The 15,920-nt window shown below is 40.4% G+C and overlaps 2 protein-coding genes across 2 annotated transcripts; both read left to right on the forward strand.

The window, feature by feature from the left end:
- The first annotated feature begins 9,234 nt into the window (after positions 1-9,234).
- Positions 9,235-12,829, forward strand: LOC140241590 (uncharacterized). The gene is made up of 2 exons (XM_072321323.1): positions 9,235-10,738; positions 12,703-12,829. Exon 1 carries the CDS (start codon positions 9,468-9,470, stop codon positions 10,716-10,718), a length of 1,251 nt encoding a protein of 416 aa, XP_072177424.1. The 5' UTR covers positions 9,235-9,467; the 3' UTR covers positions 10,719-10,738; positions 12,703-12,829.
- On the forward strand, positions 12,556-13,678 carry LOC140241591 (uncharacterized). The gene has a single exon (XM_072321324.1). It carries the CDS (start codon positions 12,706-12,708, stop codon positions 13,672-13,674), a length of 969 nt encoding a protein of 322 aa, XP_072177425.1. The 5' UTR covers positions 12,556-12,705; the 3' UTR covers positions 13,675-13,678.
- Positions 13,679-15,920: the final 2,242 nt, after the last annotated feature.

The raw sequence follows: 15,920 nt of genomic DNA on the forward strand, positions 1-15,920 counted from the left end.
TTTAACCTGCAATTAGGTGGTCCCATCAGAATAATGAAGTCCATTCTTAGCTAATGACTTTGTGTGCAGTGGATGTGTGGAGACCGCCAGCCACACACCCCATTAGAACTGCACTGAATCATTCATTCTAAATGTCATTAATTCGTTTTGCTCACAAGTGACTCAGAAAGTTTGCGGTTTGCATAGAATATTTAGTGGCTATAGGTGCAGGAATGTACCGCTAAACATTTTTGCGTTAATTACACCAGTTATGTTTATCACACTGGTAATTTCAGTTTATTGAGAGTAAAGGTTAATATTACATATTCTTTAATCGTAGGAAATTTCATCTAGTGTAGAAAAAAAAAATAGGCTCTGTACTCCCTTTTACTGTCAGATATTTTATTTCTGGTGGATATTCTATTTCTAAGGTATGCACTAGATAGAATAGTCGGGTCAGTGGTATGCTGTAGAATGCCAGAAACTGGTATTGATGGCAGGGCATTTTATAGGCTTGATCTGTAATGGACCAGTGGTTTTAGAAGCAGAGTGTGTGTGTTTGCACCAGACACACACACACACACACACATGCATGCATCCATGTATTGCACTGTCATACACAAATTAATGCAGGCTACTCCCTTTACACTTTATACCTATCAGTCCACTTTGTGTGTGTCTGTGTGTCAGCAGTAGATGTGAAATTAGCAACTGATTGATGAAGTGCAATAAAATGCATTATATCTGGATCCTAGTAATATGTCATTTCTGTTTGTCAGTGCAGCAGAGTGCAATGTTTATACCATCTCGTGATTTGAAGAAATTGCATACCAGTATTTTATTAACTTTTACGAACAGTACCTATATAAACGACAGAGAAATGTCAAACAAGCATAATTTCTGCACTGTAAGATACAAATATACTATGTACAGTTAAGTACATTGTATATAAGTGGTGATGCAGAAGGATGGAAGGATGTCAGTAGTATACACTGTACATTGAACAGCCCATAATACTGGTATTGGTCGGCACATTCTGAATTCTAGATCATCTGGATGTTTAATGACATGTCGTAGGGTATGCTCACATCATACATTTGGTAGTGCTCAAACTAATGTCAGTGTACCGTATTACAGTGTTGAAATCAAGGTTAACAGATATTACCTACATAAGTTAACACTTCTATAGTCGCAATTGCCATGTGCAATTGTACTGTGAAACTTGATTCTTTGTTGTATTTCCCACATTCTCTTTTTTATGTTAGAGATTGAAGAAGAAACCCTGCACATTCTATTCTTTGCAGGGCTTTGCATTGCAAACTGTGTCAATTGCCTACAGTGCACAGAGTAGAGGTCGAGACAAAATGACATAAGTAAATTTAGACGACATAAATTCACTTTTCACTCATAAATAAACACCATGAATGACATGTGCATTCTGAATGTTTTCCTGTGTACCCAAAACTTAATTCCATGTGTGATTGTGTGAATACTTTGTGGAGACCCTTACCAGGTAGTCTTCACTCATTGTGTATTCACCAGTTCACCATGGACCACTAATATTATGTGATGGCCGAGTATACAATTGATGTACAGTCTACTGTGTACTTCGTGCAGACCATACTGTATTACATGCTGGTCATATTGTTCATTACCAAGTGTCACCACAGCAGCATGTATACACTCTACATACTGTACCCCTTAACGTGGACTCTGAATAACAGATTCTGAGACTATGGGCAACAGCTGGTGCCCTTTCAATAATGATAATAAAGATACTAATTAGAGATGATATTACTAATGATAATAATAATAGATTATAATCATCATGAAATTAGGAATTTCTCTGCCATTTGTTGAGTACTGAACATTGTCTATTGGAAAAGTACAGCATTGCCATTCATAATGGCCACTCACAGCTTGTGAATGTGGATGAAGAATTGTTCAAATGATGATAGGGATGAAGATGATGTCAGTGAAAAGTACGACGAGGTATTTTAAAGTAAAATGTCATAAATTCAGGTGAATGAAATGTATATTCACTTTTCACTCATGAATAAACACCATGTAATTTTACTTCCTTGATTTGACCACACTGGTGCTCAGTGGATGAAATGTAGCTTATAGCAGTCAAGTGCTTTAAAACAAAAGCAGCATTCTAATACTGTATAACGAGGAATGTTCACGTGCGTTTTAATTTCGCGAGCGCTATTAAGATTCGCGAAATTAGAATGCATGCAAAAGTTCTTGTCTACACTATATGTATTGAATGCCAGTCGCAGTTCGCAAAAATTTCATGCCGCAAAAAAGTCCGTCGACTCCAATTCGCGAAAAATTCATGCCGTGAATATATCATGTTTTACAGTAACCAAAGAAGGTGCAAGGGAAGTTGTGTTTCTATACAATGCGGCATAGCATTCATCCTCCCATTTATGTTCGTATTCCTATCTGTGGGTCTGGCTCAAGCATTCTAGAATGTTGCTTTATACAACCTTTAGAGGGAGAATGCTGCTTCATACGACCTTTAAAGGGATGGTATAGTTGTAGTTGTGATCGGAATGAAAGGTAGGACCCATCTTTTATTTGGACCACTTCGGGGATTTGTGATATCTCAGCCATTTCAAAACTGATCAAAACCACTTTGAAGATATCAAAGAGCATGCAATTCTAAGAGGAATTCAAAGTTTATTTGATGAAAATTGGTCTTGAAATAGCTGAGATATTTATCCAAAAACAAAGTGGTCGTGATTAAAGGTTGCACCCACCTTTTATTAGGACCACAACCAAAACTATGCCATCCCAAACTATGACGTATCATTGCGGGGCAAAATACATTATAAATATCGTACGTTATTTCATGTGTGGGTTACAAAAAATTTAATATAATGACATTCAGTCTACAGATAATGAATTTGTAATGACTCTGACACTTCAACTACCTTTTGCTGCATGTGAATGCTGATGACACCACCCTCTGTCTATTACATCTAGAGACAAATATTTACCCACCAGTATGTGATGGGAATGATTAAAGGCATGATGTAGGGCCACTTAAAGTGCATAACTTACCTAGGAAGTATATTTCATGCATGGTACTGTACGAGCTGAAATTTTCGCGGTGGTTTTATTTTCGCGAATTTCGCGAATCGCCTTTGAACCGCGAAAATAACAACACGCGAAAATAACAACGCGCAAATAGTTACGTTCAGTTAGACCGTCGCAACCGCGAAATTAAGAACACGCGCAAATGTCCTCCAAGTAGCAATTCGCGAAAATATCTGTACGCGAAAATTTCAGCTCGTACAGTATGATATGTAGCAGAGTATTATTTTTGTGAATTTTGTGAGTTGACAAATTATTGTGGAATACACAACTTGAAAAAATTTCCTCCCGTAACCGTAACTGTCTTGTACATGTAAATGCCATGTACGATCATCTCTAAGGCGGAAATCTCTAAACGTTTCTCCTGAAATTCAGCACTCCCAAAATTGTCTTACAAGTCAACATCACGAATATATTATACTTGCGAAATGTATGGCTTGTACAGTATGTGTAGACAGGAATAGTGTGAAAGTGTCTTTTTATTATCTAAACTGTATTGCAGGCAATGTGCTGACTTGTGTGAACAAAGACTGAGTTGAGGCAGACTTTAATCAATGTAATTTTGTTGCAGTGCAGGTGTTATTGTGATTATAATTAGTACTTCAGCTCTGAAAAGTGCATTATGTTCTGCATGGATGCATTTGTATTAAGGTGAAGTCAAGATGAAGTCTCAAGTTTATTGGAAGTGACATGAACAGTACCACTGAGGAGCATCACAGAGCCAGCTGTGCAGAACTATATAGTCATGATACTGTAAAAGTGGACATTTTCACGGTGAGGAAATTTTTCTGCATTTCACACAACCAGAAGCTAGTGCAAAAATAAAAGCATGTGAATATTTTTGCATGCTAAATGTTGCAGTTAGTTAATGTTCTGATTCCGCGGTCCCAATTAAAAACACATGAAATTCATCTTACCCGGCCTAGCATGAAAAATTACTTGCGCAGAAATATCCAGTTTTACAGTACTTAGTCATTTGGAAACAGAATTCTTGTGAAAAACCTGGTCAGTAAAACCTGTACAGGTCATTATCTCATCTTCCAGAAGTGTTAAAATCCAATTCAGTATAATTATTGTCTGTTGTGTACAAAACCATGCATAGCACAGCAGTTAATTGCATTGTTATGAAAACATGCCATACATAAAGGGGCTTGTAGAATTGCTGCAATTTATCATTCGTCGATATTGTTTGTTCAGAGTAATCTCAGCCCGTATCGTGTAGAGCTGCAACCTTTGCTAAATTTGTAACCATGTCCATGCATATCAAGAGATTATAAAACCATTTTCATTTGCAGTCATTCAATCAGTGGTGCCCTGTCGGATCCCCGCTTTGGTACCAATCTTACATATTAGTCTCCTGCTTATTAAAATACAATACAATTTTGTAGTCATGATACACAACCCTCGCTGGTTTCATCACGGTTGCCTATTGGTTTTGTCGAAATGACTTCAGTGGGTGCTGCTTTGCCTCCACTAATATTTGATGACTACCTCCACAGACAGTAAAACAGGGTCATCAATAAAACCAGTCTTGCATAATTTATAGTTTATGGGTTGGATCTGTCACAGAAATGCACAGTTGTACCAAGACCTTGACAAATTAGGGTTACATGCCACTATGACTCATGCAGAAATATGATTGCTCCAGTGTGTGCTATCTGTGAACACTTGTGGGTGTTCTGTTGTAGTTCTATTTTCACAGCACATTGTCCATATCTGCATGTTACCATGTACTTTGTATCTAGTATAGCACTTTTGAAATATTCACTTTGATGGTACCTGCCTAGTAGTTGCTATGAATCACATAATGAATGAATGATTCACAATGTGCAAAGAAACTTTTCTGCAAAGTCAGAGATGAGTTAGCCATCTGAAAATTAAGTCTGTGCTTTGGATGATATGTTCTTCCAAAATGATGTTTAAAATGTCACTCACCGTGTGTACCGTATAATTTATACGCCTTTTCCTGGAAATGGTTCAAGTATTCATCATTTTCAGAGTGTAACCTGTATGACTGTACAGATGGCACCAAGCAGAATTAATCACCCTTTTTGTAGTGTTGATAGAATGTTACTTTGAACAGAATATCTCAAGTACTTCTTATCAGTTCCAAGCATCTTCCATGTAGTTTCATTGCCAGAGGATGTTTTTATCATGTTTTTTAAAATTTTTTTGATCATAATTTATCTCGGCCGCTGCCGAGACTACCTCCAGAGCGTGGCCAAATGCGCGGCCGCGCATTTGGCCTTTTGCGCGTTTACACTGAAATGAAGGAGGCCGCGGCCAAGCCACGGCCGAGCCTCGCACTGTAAACGGGGTCTTTCATCTTCATATTTTATGCATATCTTCATGATTAGGGTTTTTCTTATAACAATCAGAAAGCCCCCTCCCCCACTTGCCCAACATAGCAATGGCTAATGCATGCAAAGTGCATTCCAAGTATTGAAATATGCTCAGTGTTATGCATGTGGTGGAATAGCTTGTTAATTGATCGTGGGGGGGGGGGGGGGCAGGTGGATTTCATAACTTTGAATAGGCTATAGTGATAAACTGGTGTGTTCCATGTTGAAACATAAACACTGAGCAGTATTTTATCAACTATAGAATGTGCAAATCCAGTATGTGACTGACATGAACCCACTTCTCAGATTCCTTCAGATGGCCATGAATCTGTGAGTGTGTGGTCTTCTACTTATCAATTTCTCCAACTCTGCACAGTGTATATTTACTGTTTTTAGCCCCCTTTTAGAGCCCCTTGCTGGAAATGCAGATTCACAGGGAACAAAATAGTGAATATAATCAGATTAGCCTCCAGTCCAGGTTCTGTGCTATGATTTGATGATTGCCAAAAAAGATAAGCACCTGCAAAGAACGAGGTAGGACATGCATGCATTTATGACATATTTTACCCAACAGAAATATTAACAGATGACACATAATTTTGCAGTCTTCTGAAAACCATTACAAAGAATCTTTCACTGATGATTCAATACTCCTAAATCCGATGTACATTTTTTTTTGTGTGTGTGTATGAAATCATTTATTTATTGATGCTACTGGTCTGCAAAAAAGTAGAATGCAAAAAAAAAAATAAAATAAAAACCCTATAAGACCTTTAAGATATATGACAGTCTTTTAGATCATGTACACTGTAAGTGCAGTTTCAGCTAATCCTGTGGATCATAATAATTCACCAAATAATGTTAGCCACAAAGAGAGGTAACAAAAGTTAGGTAGCCTGATATGAAAACATGTGTAAGAGAACCTGTTGAGAAGATTAAAAAAAAAAAGAAAATGAAATACTGCGTAAACTACTATATCAAAAGAAATCATTCTTAGAATTGTCAACTAGTGGTCATTGTTTAGTAATTTATTTTCCTTCATTTTCTAAGTTTTATTTTGTCAAGAGTTGGGGCTCAAAATTTCTTCTTCATGGAATTGTAAAACATTGGTAAGACGCAGCATATCCCCTATAGAAATTCCCTGTTTTCAACTGATCCAATAAATGACATTTTAGTGATTTTGCATTCTTTGACTTTTGTTTGTTTGTTTGTTTGGTTTTTTGTTATTTTTAGCTCACCTGAGCCAAAGGTTCAAGTGAGCTATTGCGATCGCCCATCGTCCGGCGTCCGTTGTGCGTCGTCCGTCGTGCGTCGTCCGTCGTGCGCCGTCCGTTGTGCGTCGTGCGTCATGCGTAAACTTTTTACATTTTCATCTTCTTCTTGAAAACCCCAGGACCGATTTTCATCAAACTTGGCAAGTAGCATCCCTAGGGGGTTAGGAACTCAATTTGTTAAAATGGGCACCATGCCCCATCCAGGGGTCCCCAGGGGGGCCCAAACCCCCTAAAATTAAGGAATCTGTAAAAATCTTCTTCTCTAGAACCAGAAGTGATAGAGCTAAGTTAATACTATGAGTTAGTACATTGATGGCTGTAGTTTCAAGTTTGTTCATGGCAGGATCAGGGGTGCCCCCCTTGGGACCCAGGGGAGGGGGTGGGGAGGGATTCTAATGGGGCCTAAATTGTACATTTTCATCTTCTTCTTGAGAACCCCATGACCCATTTTCACCAAACTTGGCAGGTAGCATCCCTAGGGAGTTAGGAACTCAATTTGTTAAAATGGGCACCATGCCCCACCCAGGGGGCCCCCAGGGGGGCAAAACCCCCCAAAATTAAGGAATCTTTAAAAATGTTCTTCTCTAGAACCAGAAGTGATGGAGCTAAGTTAATACTATGAGTTAGTACATTGATGACTGTAGTTTCAAGTTTGTTCATGGCAGAATCAGGGGTGCCCCCCTTGGGACCCAGGGGAGGGGGGTGAGGAGGGGTTCTAATGGGGCCTAAATTGTACATTTTTATCTTCTTCTTTAGAATCCCATGACCCATTTTCACAAAACTTGGCAGGTAGCATCTCTAAGGGATTAGGATCTCAATTTGTTAAAATGGGCACCATGCCCCACCCAGGGGGCCCCCAGGGGGGCCCAAACCCCCAAAATGAAGGAATTTGGTAGAGCTGTGAATAATTTAGATTAGTGACTGCGTGAAAGGTGAACTTGCGATACTCAGGTGAGCGCAAGACCCGCGGGTCTCTTGTTTTTTTTTACTACTGAATCTGCATCTGCCATGTATGATCGTACCTGGAGTTCTGAAACACCATACATGTTTGAGAGTTGGCAACTGAATATTGTACACTGCACAAATTTGGTACATTTGATAAATGCAGTTGCATTCTTGGGCAGTTCCTAATGGTGTAAATTTCCTCACTGGAAACTATATAAACTACCAAGGCACAAAATGTCAAGTACCTCATAACAGAACGCACATGGCTCTTGTGAACAAATGCACAAATCTGAGAATCTGGGATGCGAGTGCACGTCTAGGAAGTCACACCCTGAAAAAGGTTTTGCCAAGTGTGACAGATTGTTTTTTGATCTGTCGTTGTTCAACGGAATTTTGAATTTTTGGTCAGTGTCATGGCTTAGGTCTCAACCTTTTGTCGGGTACATGAACCTCAGGAAATGCAAAGAGTGCCTGCAACCAGCTGCAGCTATACATGAAGAGTTTGTTTGCAAAAACCGATAAGTCCATATTTGTCAAACGGAGATATTTGCGATTAAAGGTCAAGAAAAATAAAGAGAATAATAAGAAAATTTTTGCTTCTTCTGACCATAACTTCAAAAATATACCTTTATAATGTAGTGACCAATATATCATTTAAAAGGTATCATTTTGTACTTTGTGACAGAGACCGTACTTCAAAATCTTCAAAAATGGACTTATCGGTTTTTGCAAACAAACTCTTCACATGTACATCTGCAACTGTATCTTCTTGTTCTATGTCACAAGAACACAGAAGATGTAATGTTTTGGTATTTCTAAAAGAAAATTAAGGATTTAAAATCGCTTCTTATTCCTATGCATTATTTCTGGTTACCTTTGCTGTCACACACCTCAGTGATATTAACTATTAAATGAAGAACATTCACAATTAATGAAAATAAGTTTAGTATAAATCAGTATCATTATATGTCACACTCTGCAGTGCAGGTTATATTTGAATGGACTACACATGATCAATATGAAGGGTGTGTCAGTTTTTACAGCACCACTTGTATTACACAATTGATGCACTAGTTTCTCTGTGCAGGGGTTTTGATTTACAAGGTGTATGTATTTCTTACCAATTATTATTTTCATCTAAGTCTGTGGGAGGAAGTCAAATTAAAGTAAAAACACACACACACACACACACACACAACATTGTTATCAAATGGACTGTAAGAAATAAATGTCTTAAGTACCAAACTGTGGAAGGTTCATTAAATCAAATGGTGGAACCAAAGCTGTGGCAGAAGCTGACTTACTAGTGTAATAAACATTTGTTTGTATGTTTTTACAAAATCCTAATGTATGCACATTATGTGAAGTGATGATATTAGACCCTCATGAAGTCTCCAATTTGTTTGATGTAACATTTGAATGAAATTTAGAAGAAAGATTCACTTCTTGTCTTCAAGTTATTCTAGCATTATAACAATTAGCAGTTATGATCTTTGAATACTTATAAAAGGAATAAATTATTGTTGCTAAAATATTTTACTTCTGGAGTCTCCGAAAGAGACTACATTGAGACCCGCTTTGCGCACGCGCAGTCATATCGCTTTTCTACGCACGAGTATTCGAACGCAGTTCCCTTATCGCAGTCGAAAATTCTGATCTTTTTTCGCATTTCGCGGTACTAACGGTTCTAGAAACCAGCAGTTAGTGGAATTTAGATTCCGCTATCTTCCTATATCGTACAACGATTATTCGGTGCTTAGCAAGGCGGCAAGCACAGCCTTTTCTAGCGGCCTCATTCCACGAAAGTCACGCGGTGGCTACGGTGATGGAGGTACAACAGCCCCAAGAACAGCTGCATCATCCGGCTAAGCCCGGCGCAGTGGCAAACACCAACGTTGTTTGCGAAGAACGTTCCCCTCCGACAGGCAAACAAGTCAAGCCGAAAAAGAAACTAGTTAAGTCGGTCACGGTTTCCGGTACTAACATGGCGGGTAAAGTGCCGCAAGCGAAGCAGGGCCCAAAGACGGCCGAAAAATCCTCGGATGTCGAGGACAGACTATCGAGACTGGAAAGTCTTCTGAGTAAAGTGGTCGACGCGCTGCCCAGTGTAAACTCCACGCCGCCGAAACCGGCATCGCGCCATTTTGTGGCGTACGATGAGGCGCACAGCGCGGGACAGTGTGAAATTCCTATGGAAACTGATTTTCAACAGTGCGGGGAGCCGCACGTGCGTGACACGGGCGAAGCCAACAGAGAAGAAGGCGAATTTGCGTCAGACGCGGCAGACGTGCTAGAAATTCCCGTTCTCGCAGCAAAATTTGCCAAGCCGGGTGATACAGGGCTACCGGTAGACGAGGACTTAGCCAGCTCTACTACTTACCTCATAAGCCACCCTCTAGAAGAAAAAGTGTTGGAAGAGACGGCATCTAAGTATCCAGCCCCGAGCAACTGTGTTTACCTCGCTACACCGAAGGTGAACGGCCCGATCTGGGATAACCTACCGCAACACACACGCAGTAGAGATGCCAAGTTACAGCGTGTGCAGAAGTCGCTGACGAAGGGCCTGAGCGCGCTAATACAGTCCTTCCCATCACCTCGGCTGACCGACACACAGCAGGACGCATTGGCGTTGCTGTGCAATGCCAATTTTGAACTCAATTCGTTGAGGAAAGAACTTATCAAGCCGGACATGGCAGCCACTTACTCTCATCTTTGCAAACCTTCCACTCCCGTCACTAAATTCCTATTCGGGGATGAATTGGGAAAGAGAATGAAAGATCTCAAAGAGGAGCAGAAAGCTGCATCAGGGGTGATGAGAAACCCAATTTCGCGGCCACAGTCTAGTACGTACCACCCGTACAGGGGAGCAGCTTTCTCCAAGCGACAATACAGAAGTGCTGGCTGGACTGCAAGTTCAGCTGCCTCAACACACAGACCAACAGCCGGCGGTAGTAGCAGGCCTTTTTTAGGTCAGCGCCCACAGTGGGGTCACAGCAAGCAGCCACCACCCCGCACAGCGAGCCGCCCCCCACAACAGGCTCCACAGCACAGGCCTCCAATGCAGCGCAAGAAATAACTACCAGCATACCCAAAGAGGTAGGTAGTTTCGATTCACATCATGATCATACCTGCATTCCCCAATGTATTTGTACGTGTGTGCAATGTATTCCAAAGAAAGCTCCAGTGGCAGTCGGAGGTCGAGTGAGGCTTTTTTACAGGCGATGGTGCCAAATCACAGCTGATCCATTTATTTTGGCAGCAATCAGGGGTTACAAAATTGAATTTAAAGAAGCATGTATGTCCCCTAGGAGGGATAAGCCCTTCATTCAATACAAACCAAACCAGCACAATTCAGCTTGTATTGACAGAGAGATCGCAAGCTTACTGACTAAGAATGTTATCGAAGAATGTGGTCATGAAGAAGGAGAATTTCTCTCAAACATTTTCACACGACCCAAGAAAAATGGGGGTGTTCGACTAATACTTGATTTGACAGATTTGAACAAGTGTGTGAGCGTACAACACTTCAAAATGGATAACATTCATACAGCTGCCCTTTTAATCTCCCCAGGAGATTTCCTAGCCTCAGTCGACCTCCGAGATGCTTACTACTCCATTCCAATTGACACTGAACACAGAAAATTCTTGAAATTTCCATGGCAAGGGAAATTTTACAGGTTCAAAGTCCTACCAAATGGGCTCAGCACAGCGCCCAGACTTTTCACCAAGCTCATGAAACCTGTTTTCGCTACACTGAGAGAAATGGGGCACATAGTATTAGGCTACCTTGATGATACTCTCATTATCGGAGAGTCAATAGAACAAATAAAGGAGGCTGTACGTGCAACCACAAATCTCCTGTCTGAGCTAGGTTTCGTAGTCCATGAGGAGAAATCTATGCTAGAACCCCAACAAGAGCTCACATTCCTAGGGTTTAAGCTGCACACTGGTGATATGACTATCTCCTTGCCAGAAGAGAAAATGCAGGACATTATCACAGTCTGTTCAGACTTGCTTGACAATACTAGACCCACAATCAGGCAGGTGTCACATGTTATCGGGAAGATAATAGCTACTTTCCCTGGAGTCCAACATGGCCCTCTTTTCTACAGATGCCTAGAACGTGACAAAATTGCCGCCCTTAAAGCTAACAAAGGCCATTTTGACAGACCTATGAAGCTGTCATTAGAAGGGAAAGAAGAGCTCAAATGGTGGATTAATCATGTCTTTGAGGAGTGTGCACCAATTAAGCGTAACAGACCTACACTTGAGCTGCGTACAGACGCTAGTGGGCTTGGTTGGGGAGCCACAAATCTGTCCATTGAAACAGGAGGCAGATGGAACGATCTTGAAATGGAAAGAGCTAGAAAGAATGATATCAATTACCTGGAGACATTGGCAGCCGGGTTTGGACTGAAGTCCTTTTGCTCTTCTTTACATGATGTTCATGTCCTCCTTAGGTCAGACAACACAACAGCAGTTGCTTATTTGAATAACATGGGGGGTATTAAGTCCAAGGACTGTGACAGTGCAGCTAGAGACATCTGGAGGTGGTGCATGGAACGTAATATTTGGGTTACTGCAGCACACCTTCCAGGGAGTGAGAACACTGAGGCAGACAGCAGGTCTAGAAAGTTCAGTGACCGAAATGAATGGATGCTTAACAAGCAAGCCTTTAACAAACTAGTTTCAGTTTTTGGGCTTCCAGACATTGATCTCTTTGCGTCCAGACTAAACAACCAACTTGAGAGATATGTCACTTGGTTGCCAGATCCAAATGCAGAAGCCGTAGATGCATTTACCTTGGATTGGGGAGAATTCAAATTCTATGCCTTTCCCCCTTTCTGTCTCATCCCAAGATGTCTTCAAAAAATTAGAACAGATAGAGCTGAAGGCATAATGGTAGTGCCAAATTGGCCCACACAGGCATGGTTTCCTAAGCTGAAAAGGATGTTAAAGGGTGAAGCAGTGCTAATTACAAGGAGTAGGAACCTATTAACGCAACCTGTTACGCATGAACCACATCCCTTGTATGATCGAATTGATCTTCTCTGTTGCAGGTTATGCGGCAGCCCTTCGAAAGGACAGGACTAAAGAAGGAAATTGTGGACATTTTGGCCGCTTCTTGGAGAGCCTCTACCCAGAAGCAATATTGTGTGTACATAAAGAAGTGGAAAGACTTTTGCAAGAGTAAGAAGAAAAGCCATCTTCACTCTAGTGTTCAGTTTGTTTTAGAATTTCTTAGTGAGCTTTTTCATGTAGGAGGTCTTGGATACAATGCACTCAACACAGCAAGAAGTGCGCTCGCATCATTCCTAGTTCTTGAGGATGGTGCCTCTACAGTTGGGAACAACATTTTGATATCAAGATTTATGAAGGGAGTTTTCCATCTCCGAACCCCAAGACCTCGCTATGTAGATACTTGGGATGTAAATATTGTGTTTTGCTATCTCAGAAAGCTGTCACCGGCAAATGCACTGAGCCTACAAGATCTCACCAAAAAGCTATGCATGCTCATGGCTCTCATCTCAACACAGAGAGCACAGTCGTTGCAGCTCCTGAATTTGGACAACATGATACTCAAGGGATCATCAGTTACATTTCATTTCAGCGAGCTACTGAAACAAAATAGGCCTGGAAACGCTGGCTACACACTGAGCATGAGAGCCTACCCTCCAGATCGTCGATTGTGCGTTGTCAACTACATCAAAGCCTACATACGGAGGACTGAGGAAATTCGAGGCCAAGAGCGTCGGCTCTTTATTAGTTTTCGCAGACCCCATGCGAAAGTTACGTCACAAACCATCTCCAGGTGGATCAAAGATGTTATGACAGCGGCAGGAATCGACACTTCAAAATATAAGGCTCACTCAACAAGAGCAGCTGCGACGTCAGCTGCACACAGAGCAGACTTGCCAGTTTCGTTTATCCTTGAGAAGGCAGGCTGGACGAATGAAAAGACTTTCAGAAAGTACTACAGAAAACCTTTGCTGGATGGGAGCAAGTGTCTTTCAACTGCTCTACTAAAATGACCAGGCAAGGTAAACAATTTACCGTTTTGGTAAATGACAATTCATAGTCATTTCTGTTATATTTCTTACAAATATGGCTACTGAGCTTCAAAATCTCAATGTAGTCTCTTTCGGAGACTCCAGAAGTAAAATAGAAAGATTAAATGAGAACTTACCTGTTTGAAATTTGATCTTTATTTTACGAGGGAGTTGTAGGAAGAGAATACATTCCCTCCTCTCCCTCCCAAAGTTTCAAACGTGAAGCTAAGTTCTCCATAATCTTTCAAATATCCAGCAGCCACATTTGATGCTTCGAAAAATGACTGCGCGTGCGCAAAGCGGGTCTCAATGTATTCTCTTCCTACAACTCCCTCGTAAAATAAAGATCAAATTTCAAACAGGTAAGTTCTCATTTAATCTTTCTATTAACCATTAAAGTGATTTTATAGTATTTTCATATACAAATGAAAGACAGAATTGTTAGCTGATAACTGATAACATCTTCTCCTTGTCATATGCATGCTGTCATTGAGACCAATATCTTAGTTTCGTAAAAGCGTGTTAAACTTATGTTTGTACAGTTTAGATGAAACTGTTCCGTTTCTATTTTATGGTACTGGTATACTCTTCTTGTTACAGTCAAATTCAGCATAGGATAGAGTTTCCCTTTGATGTTGGAGTTGAATGTGTGCCGTCATATCAGTAAATGAATAAACAGGAAATTTGATGTGATTTATGATCTATAGGTATAGTGAATGATATCTGCAAGAGATTTTTATCGATGACTCTCTGATCTGACAGGAGCTGGCAATGTGGCACTTACATTCCAAGTTCTGTTTGGGTCATTTTGTCAAATGTTGCAGAACCCCCCAATGCCCAAGGGAAATTAATCATTTTGATGAAGGACCGAACTTGAAGCATCAAAATGTCTTACCTCCTGTTACCCTTTCCAAGCCACAATTAAAGGGATGCAGTGAGCATTTTAAGGGCAGCAGTAAATTGGCATATTCTGCTGTCATCAAATTGTCTCTCAATAGGTGCGGTCAGACTGGCAAAAGATCGTGAAGTTTAAAGGGGTCGTATAGTTTCGGTTGAGACCTAATTTCAGGTTTCTGACATTTTTTGGTGAGATAATGAGAAACCTCTTATGAAATATGAAAGAGCATGTGATTCCATGAGGAATTCAAAGTTTATTTGATGAAAATTGGTTTTGAAATGGCTGAGATATCAAAAACAGAGCGATTTTAATAAGTGTGGGACCCACACTTTACTACGATCGCTTTGTTATACTTTGTTTTTGGATGTTTCAGCTCTTCCAAACCCGATTTTCATCATATAAACTTTGAATTCCTCTTAAAATGGTATGCTCTGTACTATTTCATAATTGTTTTCTTGGTATCTCGCAAAAAGTTAAAAGTCCAATTCTCATCTCCACCAATACTGTACCATCCCTTTAAGATCGCGAAGTCTTTGTGATCTTGTGTCGTCCATTCACACTGGCAGCCAAAGATTGAGAAGTTTGGGTCATTAGTGCGTGTGCGCAAGAAAGAAAACAAAGATTTCCCTGTCTGAAGTGGGAGGTAACAATGAACACCTGTATAATACAATAGCCGTGCACTTCTGAGACACCTACCGAAAACAAATGGTGGACTGGTCACGTGGCAAATTTCATGAAGTTTCAGTTTCTAGTGTTCACACTGGCAAAAGATCGAGAAGTTTGGCAGGGGTTGGGAAATATCCCTAGTTTGAATGGGAAGATTTGCACAAAGTTTCGCAGGAAGTTTGCAGTCATACTGGCAAAACTTTGAGCTATTAAAAATTGCAATCTATCTTCTCGATCTTTTGCCAGTGTGACCTTGGCTGCTGACTTTGCTCTGCAGCACAAAAAGTCTGTTATCAAAAGTGAAAACAACATTGCCCATTTCATGTTCCAAGAAATGCAGTATAGCAATTTCAAAACTTTTGAAGTATACATCGCTTCTTTCGTGGCTTTGTTTCCAACAGTGGGAGAAATACTCGGCACTGTCACTATTTGTGGCAAAATTTGCTTTTTCCATGTGACATTTTTCGAGTTACTTTGATGGAGACTTGGCACTGTTTCATATTCTGTGGAATTAAGATATAAATATGCTGGTTAAAAACATGAACATGCCAGTATCTTATAGTCAGAACCCTGTCAGTATTTAGTTTGTTTGTTCAAATGCAGAGAGCATTTGTGGTATAGTGCTTTGCTCTTTATGCATGGCTCTTTTTTTGGTCTGCAAAAG

The sequence above is a fragment of the Diadema setosum genome, chromosome 18 (assembly GCF_964275005.1).
Source record: "Diadema setosum chromosome 18, eeDiaSeto1, whole genome shotgun sequence".
In the NCBI taxonomy this organism is placed as follows: domain Eukaryota; kingdom Metazoa; phylum Echinodermata; class Echinoidea; order Diadematoida; family Diadematidae; genus Diadema; species Diadema setosum.